The sequence below is a fragment of the Octopus sinensis genome, unplaced genomic scaffold, assembly GCF_006345805.1.
Source record: "Octopus sinensis unplaced genomic scaffold, ASM634580v1 Contig17325, whole genome shotgun sequence".
In the NCBI taxonomy this organism is placed as follows: domain Eukaryota; kingdom Metazoa; phylum Mollusca; class Cephalopoda; order Octopoda; family Octopodidae; genus Octopus; species Octopus sinensis.
The window spans coordinates 3,384-17,500 of NW_021834973.1; the positions used below are offsets into that span (position 1 = coordinate 3,384).

General features: G+C 33.3%; 1 protein-coding gene and 1 long non-coding RNA gene across 2 annotated transcripts in view; both read left to right on the plus strand.

Annotated features, from left to right (window-relative positions):
- The first annotated feature begins 700 nt into the window (after positions 1-700).
- Positions 701-4,506, plus strand: LOC115231078 (DNA translocase FtsK 1-like). The gene is made up of 2 exons (XM_029801165.2): positions 701-810; positions 3,567-4,506. The coding sequence occupies exons 1-2, from the start codon at positions 719-721 to the stop codon at positions 4,375-4,377; spliced, it is 903 nt and encodes a 300-aa protein (XP_029657025.1). The 5' UTR covers positions 701-718; the 3' UTR covers positions 4,378-4,506.
- A 6,554-nt stretch (positions 4,507-11,060) lies between these two features.
- Positions 11,061-14,117, plus strand: part of LOC115231077 — a 15,879-nt gene continuing 12,822 nt past the window's right edge. The window contains exon 1 of the long non-coding RNA XR_003883487.2: positions 11,061-11,205. This is a non-coding gene — a long non-coding RNA (uncharacterized LOC115231077). The remainder of the gene's footprint in view (positions 11,206-14,117) is intronic.

A 14,117-nucleotide genomic window follows, 5' to 3' on the forward strand; every position in this document is an offset into this window, starting at 1 on the left:
CTATAAACAGCGGAAGTTAGCTAGAACGTTAAACCTTAGTGCACATGCACAGGAGGGGGGTCAAGGTCAATCTTTGTCAAGCGGCTTCACTCTGCGTGTTTTAGCTTCCTTACTATGGCAACAGCCCGGATACTTATTGATCAGACCTATATAAAAGGGGGTTAATAAATCCGAGGTGGATCCTGAATTAGCACCTCTGTGAATACCAGCTAACAGAGAATGCATATGAGAGTATGTAAGTGGACGGTTTACCTTTTTTTAAACCTGTCTGTGGGTGTAGGTGTGCGCTCGCACACATACATACACGTCAGGTAGTGTCGAAACGCACATCGGTAAATGATCTAAATGTAACCCCATACATGACTTCCACTACTGGACTTCATATATATACATATACACACACTTATACAGAGGTATGAGTGTATCGCTATTATAACACATGAAAATACAAAGTCAGACAGTGAATGTGCCAACTGTATGTTCATTTATTATATATTTTTTTTCCTCATTGATATTGTTAGTGTGAAGTATCGTCTCAGCTTCATGGAACACCTACGAATCATTTATATGTCTCTGATACAATTACCAAATTGTGAACACGATTGCTGTCACATCGGAAGAATGCATGCGTATTTTTTTCCTGTTCTTTGTGTCAGCCAATGACATGTTTCATGTGCTTCTTTTATATAAATATATATATATATTTCCCTTCTTTTAAATGTTCCTTGTTTTGTTCAGCGTCTTTCAATCAGCGTCCGAGAAAGCTGAAATTTCGTCAGTTCCCCAAGAAACACTTGAACATGAGTCCAGGTATACCATATCTATCCTATGTTAAAAGCTGTTTAATCAAATTTCGTTTCGTTTAAACATGTAGAAAAAAAAAAAAAGAAAAAAAAAATTCACCCCCGATTTCAAATTTATTTTCTTTTCGTGATGTTAATATTTTAATGACCCCCTTTTATTTCATGTTTAACCGGTCATACAATCTAACGCCCGGCCATTGAGAATGACAACTACTATTATTTTAACCACGCCAGTAGTCCGATTAGAACCTCGACATCCATTTAAACAAAACCCAGCTATTATTATTATTATAACCTTAAATATATTTCCCTATAGCAATAAAACATTAATTCCCATTTATTTTGCAATGTCGGGTAATAACCCTCTGACTGTCCAACTTTAATACAAAATTTGGCTCTCTAACAAATACCATCTTAATTTTATCCGACATATTAGCTTCCGTTACAATTTACCAAACCCTTCATAAAGATATCTGCTCAGTCAAGACCTGCAATATTTCTTATATTCTCTCCCATAACCTTTTTAATTTCGTTTTACCAAACCCTCCATAAAGATATCTGCTCAGTCAAGACCTGCAATATTTCTTATATTCTCTCCCATAACCTATTTTATTTCGTTATACCTTTCATCCATATTTTAAAATCTGCAGTCTGTTAACTAGATTCCCCACCCCCTACATCACTGCCCCCACATTAAAATCCATGCTCGTTCTTAGAATACATCCTATTCATTATATCAGGATTTTTAAAATTCTCTTTTACACAATATTGTTGTTGTCACTGTTATTGTCGATACCATCCCTGTTTAGAACCATTAAAATCATTTCTAACACGTAACTACTAAGTTAATTTTACTTTATTATTATTATTATTATTATTATTAGGTTGACGAGAGAGGGATGACCTCCCTTTGCAAATACCATAAGGGCACAGAAAGTGTGCCTAAAGCCAGCTGGAGTCGATGATCTCCTGGGGCTAAAAGCTACAGTAACACCCACCCTTAGTGGTTAGCCATATCGAGATGGCTAGTATACTTTACATTATTATTATTATTATTATTATATTATTATTATTCAGTAGTTTTATTTTTATAGCGTGCTTCTAGTAGAAAAGATTATCATTATTATTATTATTATTATTATTATTATTATATTATTATTCAGTAGTTTTATTTTTATAGCGTGCTTCTAGTAGAAAAGATTATTATTATTATTAAGTATCAGTTACGTACTGGGGTCGATGTAATCGACTTAATCACTTCCCCAAAATTTGAGGCTTTGTGCTTCTAGTAGAAAAGATTATTATTATTATTATTATTAAGTATTAGAAATGCTTAGTATTATGATATGAATTATTGAGGCTGCAAGCTTGCAGAATCATTGAAGTAATGGACAAAATGTTTAGCGACATTTCTTGTGAATCTTTATGTTCTGGGTTCAAATGTCGCCGAAGTCGACTTTGCCTTTGATCCTTTCGGGGTCGTTAAAATAAGTATCAATCGAGTACTGGGGCCGATGTAATCGACTAGCCCTGTCCCCACAAAAATTTTAGGCCTTGCGCCTATATAAGAAAGGATTATTATTATTATTATCATTATTATTATTATTATTATTATTACTGATGAGTTACAAGACCGGTGAGCAAGATATAAGCTTCAGGACATACTCTTTTACTCTTTTACTTGTTTCAGTCATTTGACTGCGGCCATGCTGGAGCACCGCCTTTAATCGAGCAACTCGACCCCGGGACTTATTCTTTTGTAAGCCCAGTACTTATTCTATCGGTCTCTTTTGCCGAACCGCTAAGTAACGGGGACATAAACACACCAGCATCGGTTGTCAAGCAATGCTAGGGGGACAAACACAGACACACACACGCATATATATATATACATATATACGACAGGCTTCTTTCAGTTTCCATCTCCCAAATCCACTCACAAGGCTTTGGTCGGCCCGAGGTTATAGTAGAAGACACTTGCCCAAGGTGCCACGCAGTGGGACTGAACCCGGAACCATGTGGTTGATTAGCAAGCTACTTACTACACAGCCACTCCTGCGCCTATCAAAACTGATTTCATTTTACCAGTTCAAAGACACTTCCCTTCCTCAGCTCATCTTTAGGACTTAAGAAATACACAAAATGTTATATAATTCCATTCTGTTTTGCCAAAATAAACTATAAATTCTTTTGTTGATGACACTTCAAAAATATTGTGCAATTAGGTAAATTTATGTATATTATTTTAATTAATTAAATTAAAGATACGTAAACGTTCTTGTTCAACTAATTAGGTTAATTAATGTTAAATCTAATTATGTCAACGCAAATTATTGTAATTACACTAATTTATGGCTTGTCTTAAAATTAAGTTAATTATAAATATTCTATTTTGGTTAAAAGTTAATTATAATTATTCTAATTAGGTTAATTAAGTCTAAATGTTTTAATGTTCCTCCTTTTGTTTCCCCTCGTTTTTGGATGTTTGTAGTTTTTACATGTATACTATTGCCTTTTTTTTAAAAATAATTGAAGCCCTATCTCAGTGATGTACTTAATTATTTTTTGTTATGAAAGACCTAAGTTCTTTCAGTAATTAAGTTTGTTTAGTTACTGCTATTATGTTTTTAAAAAAAAGTTTACAGTTGAGATTCGACTAGATGTTTTGTTGCACTATCTGAAATCTTGCTCCTTCCATAAAGAGCACCGTTTGTTATGTGCGACTATTGTTTCTTACGCCAGCTTTTAAAACCTTTTCTGCAGATCCTCGACAACCCCTTCGGATACTCAGGATACGGATAATGTAGCGGTTAGCCAAACTGTATTACATTTAGGGAAGCTACCAACACAGCATGATCAACCTCCCGCCGTCCCTCCAAAACCAGTCAGACACAAGGTAGCCGCCGCCGCCGAAACGTCTATTCAGGACACTCAAATACATTCAGACACTCCACCACCATCGCATGAGGCCACTCCGCCGCGCGAGGCTACTCCAACGCAGTCGGAGCAGCCTATGAGTCGGTCAGAGAGACGGCGTCTGGCAGCGCAAGCACAACGAGAGGCATTAATTGCCGCTCAGGCTCAGGCACGAGCTGAAGCCGAGGCTCAAGCTGAAGCCGAGGCTCAAGCTGAAGCCGAGGCTCAAGCTGAAGTCCAGGCTCCAGCCGAAGCTCAGGCTCCAGCTGAAGATCAGGCTGAAGCTCAGTCGATAGCTGAGCCCGCAGTGGAGCCTCCAACAACATCGCCCCCATCATTCACTTCCCCGCCACCTGTGATGCCCAAACCGTCTCGTCCGGCTCCTTCCCCCGCACCTATGCGGGAGTTGACCTCTCAACCTGTTCCCCCCAAGAAGAAAGAAGAAGAAGAGGAGCTAACTCTCAATCTATTTCGGGTCGCTATTTTCGTTTGCCTCTGCGCAATAATAGCTTACGTGTATTTCACGAAGGGCGGAATCTTTGCAATTATGTTCCGCCGTAAGGTGGTTCAATCGCAACTGGCCGTAGAGGAGGGGTCCGTGGGCGGGAATGCCGGACCAGGAACTGCTCCCGGGAAGGATTTAACTGACGAAAGTTAAAAAGCCCGGATAAATTTCGTGTGGTCCAAGAACTCTACATTTTATCCCCGTCTTCCCAATTTATTTTTCTCCACAACACTAATCGCTAAATCAAATAATAAGTTATAATAAAACACAATTGATTACTAAATCATAATATATATATATATATAATATATATATATATATATATATATATATATATATATATATCTATATATATATATATATTAGAAGGTTAGAGATGATGTACAGGTATTATATATTAGAAGAAATGAGGTACTCAGAAGTCTGGATGGTTTTATATTTACAGATATTTATTAATATGTTACATGTTTTTATAAATCATATATTACACATTCAATAATACTATAAAAAGAGACAAAATTCCTGAAGAAGTTCAATCTGACGACTCCTGTAGATTGGACGCAAGCGCTGTTATATGATTTATAAAAACATGTAACATATTAATAAATATCTGTAAATATAAAACCATCCAGATTTCTGAGTACCTCATTTTTTCTAATATATATATATAAATAATTATTATAACAAATACTACACAGTATTATATATATTATTCTATTTGATATTAATACCATAATATACATTATATTGTTGTATTATTGTTATTAATAAACCTATTAATAAATATTCTATGTAAATGGAACGATAAATCGACCGTCTGTGAGAATCTGCTGATTTATCTTTCTGTTTGCTGAATGTTATGCAGGTTCATTTCCCTGTATATCTATCATTTTATCTATCTGTCTGCTTATCTGTCTGTCTGTCTTTCTAGTCGTCTTTGAACCTATAGAGAGATCGATAAACAAACAGGCAGATTTGATAGTTAAGTATATTTAAGTAGTCAGGAATTGACTCATTTCGATTCCTGATTAGCGTTGATTGATTAATAATTTCCCACTGGTACTCTTGGAAAATTATGAGGCACCTTAGGTTGCCAATTCTTGTGTCCCTGTAAATTTGAGGGGTTCAATGTTGCATTATTTGTACGGTCAGAAAGAATCGCCAATGACCAAACACTCTTATGGAATTACATCTCACGTATGTATACAAAGTGATACCGCTCATGGGACACGATGGAAGCACAGCTACTTACGACTGAGATGTTGTGAAGAGCCAGTTACGCTGCTGATAAGTATGAACGCTTTTAAAAGACCGAAAAACGGAGAACACTTCGATAAACAGCCGAGAATAGAAGTTTTGGAGATCTCTGAAGAAAACTGAATAGCTCAACTGTAGACTAACGAGGACCAGTGAACAACTTCGAATCTGTGAACAATTAAAGAAATGTTATTTTCGATCGCAGGAACAAAAGAGGAAAAAAACATGAAGGCGAATGTCACAGGGAGAAAGAGAGAGGATAAGAGGGGAAAGATAGGGGGTAAGAGGGAAAGATAGGGAGTAAGAGGGAAAGATAGGGAGTAAGAGGGAAAGATAGGGGGTAAGAAGGAAAGATAAGGAGTAAGAGGGAAAGATAGGGGGTAAGAGGGAAAGATAAGGGTAAGAGGGAAAGATAGGGGTAAGAGGGAAAGATAGGGGGTAAGAGGGAAAGGTAAGGGGTAAGAGGGAAAGGTAAGGGGTAAGAGGGAAAGATAGGGGGTAAGAAGGAAAGATAGGGGGTAAGAGGAAAGATAGGGGGTAAGAGGGAAAGATAGGGCTAAGAGGGAAAGGTAGGGTGTAATAGGGAAAGGTAAGGGGTAAGAGGGAAAGATAGGGGTAAGAGGGAAAGATAGGGGTAAGAGGGAAAGATAGGGGTGAGAGGGAAATATAGGGGTAAGAGGGAAAGATAGGGAGTAAGAGGGAAAGATAGGGGTAAGAGGGAAAGATAGGGGTAAGAGAGAAAGGTAGGGTGTAATAGAGAAAGATAGGGAGTAAGAGGGAAAGAGAGAGGGTAAGAGGGAAAGAGTGAATGTAAGAGAGTAAGAGGGAAAGAGAGAAAAGGGGAAGAGAGAGAGAGAGAGTAAAAGAGAAAAGTGATGGATGGCAGGGGTGTCTAGAAAAAGTAGGGGTTGTTAATTATCAGTTTAGGTAGTTAGGTATAAGGTTAAGGGAATGTTAGAAAAAAGGGATGTAAATATATGTATCAAGGTGAAGCTGGTTGGCAAGATGGCTGCACTCTTTTACGTTAAACACATCAGGCGGGGGGTAATGATGATGGCTAATCCGTTCGTATAAGTATAGAGACATAATCAATATACGTGTGTGTGTGTGTGTGTGTGTGTGTGTGTGTGTTAGTGTGTGTGTGTGTGTGTGTGTTCATGTATGCATACGTCTATCCAAAAAGCGAGGGAAAGAGATATTGATGGAGCAATAGATAGATAGATCGATAGATGCAGATAGATATCTGGCTAGATGGATAGATAGAGTGGAAGAAAGAAACAACTCAAATCCCGAAAACCGGAAGAGGGTTACTCGATAAAGCAAGTTTCTAACATCGCAGCAACGATAATGATAATATGTTGGAAGAAGGACGCGGTACTCTCTTTTGTCTATGCGGAATAATGTTTGAATCACAATTTGAGTAAACGAAGCGCGGGAAAAGTAGTTTCAAAGCTGACGACATAACACATTATTTAAGTCAATCCAGTCACGTGTCAATATGAACCATTTGAAGAAAACTTTCACTTTCATGGCAAATAACACGATGGAAAATGTGGGCAAATAAATAAAAAAAGCTGGTGAAACAGCATTTTCAATGAACTTTATTGAAATTATTAAAGTGAGCAGCAGTAATATTTGAAAATACTGTTTATAATGATTTGGAAGTAATTCATATGAAATGTTTTTAAGCTCTGCGAAACGAATGAATAAAATGAAACCCTTCTGTACATAGGAACGCTTGGCGGTTACGATGAATAATATGTTGAGATTAAAAGAATCAACCGACAGACAGAAACATTAACTTGTTAAATACTGGAAGTATTTGAAATTTCAATATTTATCTCCTGTACCAATCTCAACAATGACATCATTACAAATGTAATTTAGCCTTCACCAAAAAAAAAAAAGAAAAAAATCAACAACAACAACAAATGGGGGTGCCCCAGCATGGCCACAGCTCGTGAGCTGAAACTAGATAAAATAAAATAAAATAAAATAAAATAAAATAAAAAATAAAATGAGAAGAGCTAAAACACCAGCAATAATACTGATTCAAAATTTGATCTTCAAATCTGTAGAAACGTTAGAAAATTAGTTAAATATTCCAGGAAATAAGTCGATCAGGTTTCTCTGTTCATTTTGACCCCGTCTACACACCGTCCTCCCCAACTGCGCACTGATTTTGTGTTTTTTTCTCTCTCAATATTTTTTTGTGTAAAAATATCTTCAAGCATTTGTATTGTATTAAAAATCGATTTCCATTCTGCATTCTCTTTTTTCTTCTCCTTTTTGTGTTTCTCTCTCCTCTCTCTCTCTCTCTCTCTCTCAGAGTGTCTTGACCATCTCTTGTATAAATTCCGACTTTCAAAATAACTGTCGGTGTTTCTACCGTAGAACCAGAAGTAGACTTTCATTCTCAGATAAAACAAATGTTATATCATTACATCAATAATAACACCGAGAAAAGTCTCAATATGACACAATCTCATCTTTTCTGAATATATTTCTACAAAAATCAATTTATCTATCAACAAAGCTTTACTTGTACCAGCTTGCATTCGCACATCACAACTAGTATCTTTTCATAACCTGACGTTTCCGAAAAGGGTCCGTCATCATGAGAAGTGCTTTCTATGTGGACATTCTTTTCTTCATGACGAGCCAATAATCTTCGAAGTTTTTCCTTTTGCTTCAATTAATGATAATCGTAATTAAATTCCTTTTATTCAGTTCATTATTTCCATACGTCAACAACTGTAAAGTAGATGTTGAATTCACCGTAAACCACATCTTTCAGATCTCATTTCGATTCCTGATTAGCATGATTGATTAATAATTTCCCACTGGTACTCTTGGAAAATTATGAGGCACCTTAGGTTGCCAATTCTTGTGTCCCTGTAAATTTGAGGGGTTCAATGTTGCATTATTTGTACGGTCAGAAAGAATCGCCAATGACCAAACACTCTTATGGAATTACATCTCACGTATGCATTACAGAATTTAGTTAGCGCTTTTAAACCAATATCAGTGATGCGAAGAAAGCTAGTATTATTAACGCAGACAACATTAATTAGCTAATTAGAAATGTGTAGTGAGGAAAAATCAACCTTACCTGAATGAATATCATGTCAACAATTTCAACCAGCAAGAGAAACAACTTCAGACATGTATGTGTCTTATAGGGATTTCTTCGGTGAAAAAGACATCGCCGTACTTGCTGAAGTAGGGGGAGAAAAAAAAACAAAGTATGAATAGACTATCGGACAAGGGTTGGCAGGAAAATCAGTAGAATTCCTATGAATAACATTCATTTTAGTAAATTAATTAACGTTTATAGCAAATAATATAATCACCAGGTTAAACCGAAATATTCTGACTACGCTAAAGTCGGTTTATATATGAGCGTATGTATGTCTTTGCTTTATATACGAACAGATATATCCCATGCGCTATTTGTTCTCTTATATAAATGTATGTATGCGTGCGTACTATATATGCATATGCACACGCGAGTGTGTGTATGTTTGAATGAATGTAAATATGTATCTATAAACTGCTTGAAATGAATACTTCCATATCTCAAAAAAAAAGTGTCAATAACCAAACGTTCGATTTTCCTCTTCCTACAACACACACGAACCCATACTCTTCTACATTTTACCACCTTTCATTTTCTATATGAAACTTCCCTTTCTATCCTCATCTCTCTGCATTACTTTCTTCTTACACACACTTCTATTTAATTAATCATCAACATCGTTTACATACATATATATATATATATATATATATATATATATATATGTATATACACACACAAATTGTTTCACTTTTCAAGTGTATTTTCGTTCGGACCAATCCTTGTTTTTTAATCTGATTTCAAACACACTACAGATCGAATTTATAATAATGTTCTCTTATATGTGTGTGGGCGCATACATGTACGTATATACATTATATATTATATACGTATGTATATACGTATATATTATATATGTACATATGCAAGTATAGATGTGCCTGTGTGCATGCGAATGCGCGAGCCTGTATGTGTGTCCATGTATATCTATGTCAGTATTTTGTGTTGAATAAATGTGTGCATGCGTGTACGCACACTCACACACCACCCCCACACTCATATATATATATATATATATATATATATATATATATATATAGATATATATATATATATATATATATATATAGCTATATATATTATATATATATATTATATAGTTTTATTATATATACATATAGATATATATTAAATATATATTATATATATATATATATATTTATATATGTATAACTTTATATTATGTATATATATATTTATATTATATAATATTCATTATTTATTATATATATATTTATATATTTATATTATATATTATATATTATATATATATTATATACATATTATATATACATATATATATTATATATAATATAAATATATATTATACATATATATATGTGTGTGTGTCAAATTGTGCTTGATCCACGTGTGTAAAAATGGTGCGTGTGTGTGTGTGTGTATGTGTGTGTATGTGTGTGTGTGTGTCTGTGTGTGTGTGTGTGTGGTATAATTAAGAAATGATATTGACAATTCTACGAAGTACTTTTTACATTTGTTCCTTTTTTTTCATTTCTTTTTTTTTTTCCTCATTTGCAAGTAACAATTTCAGCAGGAAAATTAGGAATTAACTGAGTCTATAATGAACGGTAACAACGCTGTTATCTCTGATTTTTAAAAAGGGGGGTCGGAAGCGTCGATGAGGTGGGAGTTGATACTAATGAAATCGATGGGGGATTATTGAAACTGTGTGAAATATAAGTCATAGTGAATGAAATATATGTGTTAGATGCGTGTGTGTGAGTGAGATAACAATGAGAATGAGTATTACCGATCCAGGAGGAACTATTGTCTAGTCAAAGCATACAACACTTCAAAATGGAGGAAGTCTCTGGCACTTATGTTCATAAAAATATACATGCAAAAAGCAACCACAGACACATACATATTACATACACATATATACACTCACACATGTATGTGCTATAATATATCGTGTATGCATGTATGTAATATATTATATAAAATATATATATATATATTATATATATATTAAATATATATATATAAAATATATATAACATTATATGTCTATATATATATATAATATATATAACATTATATGTCTACATATATATATATAATATATATAACATTATATGTCTACATATATATATATATATATATATATATATAATATATATACATTATGTCTACATATATATATATATAATAATATAACATTATATGTCTACATATATATATATATATACACTAATACATATATTCATACACTATGGTATATATATATGTATTCATTCTAATACATACATGCATACACATATGGCGTATATATATATATATATATATATGTATACATTCTAATACATATATGCATACACATATGGTATATATATATATATATATAATATATATATATATATATATATATATATATATATATATATATTACATTACTGCACATATATTAAACAAACACCTACATAAAAACAGTCAATTGGAAATATATTTGAAAAAAGTCAATGTTTTAAGTATTTTATTGTTCACAGCGGTGCGGTTGTTGATCCAGTTGTAGTAAGCAACTGATCCTACCCTTAATCCCTTAATCCAGCCGGAGTTCTCAGGTGAGATAATTATCATTAAAGTGTCTTATCTTATTATTCTTACCCTCCTATTGAATTTCATTTTATTTTTGTCGTTTTTTTTTTCTCCTATGTTTTTTTTTTAATGGTAACTGCAAGACACAATATGATAATATTATTCGGAACGCAAAATTAACACCAGACTTTTCTCCTCTTTCCAACTGTTTCGGCTAAATATCTTAATTCGCTTACTAACAACTAAACGATCCATGCTTGAAACGAAAATAATTGTTACCTTCCTTCCTCTCAACTGGATTCAGGTATATATATATATATATATATATATACATATATAAAAAAAAACTTGCATAGAAAAAATAGATACAAGTATCAACAATAATACTGGCATTTATTATTATTATTATTTTTACTATTTATTATCATCATATTTTATAGTGAGAAATACATCAAGAGTTTCGCTAATTAAAAAATTTGGTCCATCGTGGAACAACCTATACCTTTCATCATTTCGGGATCGAGAAAGTAAGTACCGGTTATGTACTCGGGCCCATATAATCGCCTTACTCCTCCCTTCAAAATTGATGGCTTTGTGCCAAAATAATAACAATAACAATATCAATAATAATAACATTATTATTATTATTATTATCATAAAGGCGGCGAATTAGCGGAATCGTTAGTACGCCGGACAAAATGCTTGGCGACATTTCGTCCGTCTTTATCCAAATATGGACATATTTCATAGTTTATCTCTGTTTAGAAATCAGAAAAATGTAGTGTTGTGGTATTAAGGGCCTCCTCATATAATGGTTCTCAAGAGGAACTTTATTCTTGTTTTAGGAGAAGTAACACTCGAGATTGTGTATAATAAATAAATATATATATATATATGGATATATATATAGGTGTTTCTATTCTGTTTACTTTAAGTTCCTTACTGATAAAACTAAAAAAAAAAGTATGGATCTTTTTGATATTAAACTATTATGTCAACGTCGCAGCTCTCGGAAAAGTTAATCACAAGCACGAGATATCGAAATATAAAATGCGAAAGAAAAAGAAACAGTGAAAGATAGAGGGGAAAATTGGTACCTCTAAAGCCTGAGAAACTTTTTAAGGATCAGTTTCTTATTTCTGGTTTCATCGCTGAAAATGATTGCGTGATAATTGTTCTTCGGGATAGGTTACTCGTCATATCTATAAAATTGCTTAATATTTTCAAATCTATTATATACAAGAGAGAAGTGAAAGAAAATACTATTCGGCTTCAGATCATAATAGAGCGAAGCATTTTGTAAGAACTTTCATATCGTTTTATCATTTGTGTATTACAGGACGCGAAACAGTGTGTTTCGAAGAATATTCTTTAACATTCTATCATAAAACAAATATGTGTGAATGTATGTATGTATGGATGGATGGAGGTATATATATATATAGAGAGAGAGATAATTCAGCTAAAGTCCTTTCTCGCTTACGTAATCATCTTTGGAAAGGCATAAAATATCACATTTTTATATTTTTCCATAATGAATCTGAAATCGTATAACCAGTAAAGTGAATACAGCGACTAAAAGATGCATTTAATGACTACATATATAAATATATATATATATATATATATATATATGTAGATATGTGTGTGTATACTTATACGCGCGTTTGTGTAGGTATATGTGTAAAGATAAACATTGCGTACATTGAACAAATGTTATATAAGGTCGTATGCAAAAATATAGGCAGATAGAACGATAGATAATTCAATAAATAGCTCGATAAATTATCACTTATATATAGAATAATAGATAGATAGCTCGATGGTCAGCATAGTGTAATTGAAGTTGAACTCCAGGTGAAGGTTTTTTTTTTTTGAGAATTGTTTTTGATAACCCATTGAGGTTTTACTGAGTGTTTGGTATTGGGTTTTCTTTGTTGAACCCCCAACTTTTTTCACCCTTTCCCCCCTATTTTCTCCCTATCATTTCTTTACTTTTTTCTATTTTCTTTTTCTCCTCCTCTTCTTCCTCGTCTTCTTTTTTCTTTCTTCCATTTGTTCTTGTTCTCACAGTCATCGCCATTTTGAAGTTTTACTATTTTCTTTTCGCTGAATCTTGAAACTTTGCATTAATATGACATTTGGAAAAAAAAATTAATAATTAAAACTAAAAAAAAAACAAAAACAAATCGAAAAAAGCAAGAAAGATGGTAAAATTCTTATATTATTCCCTGTCAACGCTGCTCGGTAAACTGCACGTTTTTCTGCAACTAAACATTTCTTTAAGAAAAAAAAAGGGAAAACATGAAAATTCTATGAAATCTGTCAAAAGCTGCCAACCAGAATTTTTAAAAAAATGGCTTACAAATATTTACATTGTTCACGTAAGTGCCGTATTCTTCAAATATATTTCGTTTGGCTTCGTATTTATTTTATATTTAGTCATGATTTGATTAACTTGTTATTGTTCTTGCTGCTGTTGCTACTGCTACTACTAGCATTAATGCTGTTACTGCTGCTGCTGCTGTTGTTTTGAAACACGTTTTTATTAACGCTTCGTTTTGCTCCAACAAGCTTTTAGGCTTTTATCTTTTTTTTTTTTGCTATTGCCATTCTTGTTTTGCCATTACTAAATGCACCACAAACTGACTGAAAGCAAACTTCAAACCCTCGCGATCGCGATCATCATCATTACTATTATTATTATTATTATTATTATCATTATTATTATTACCCAACATGACAAAAAGTACAATTCAACGTTAGAATAATGGTGGAAAAAAATAACACACAAATCAAAAGCATCCGTCAACTTATTCATTATACTGTTAAAAATTAGGCTCTTTTCCCCCGTGTAAGATATTTAATTAATTCTAAGTTTTTTTTGTAAAGTAAAGTCTGCATTGTCAATTTCACCAGAATTAGTCATTTAGAAAAT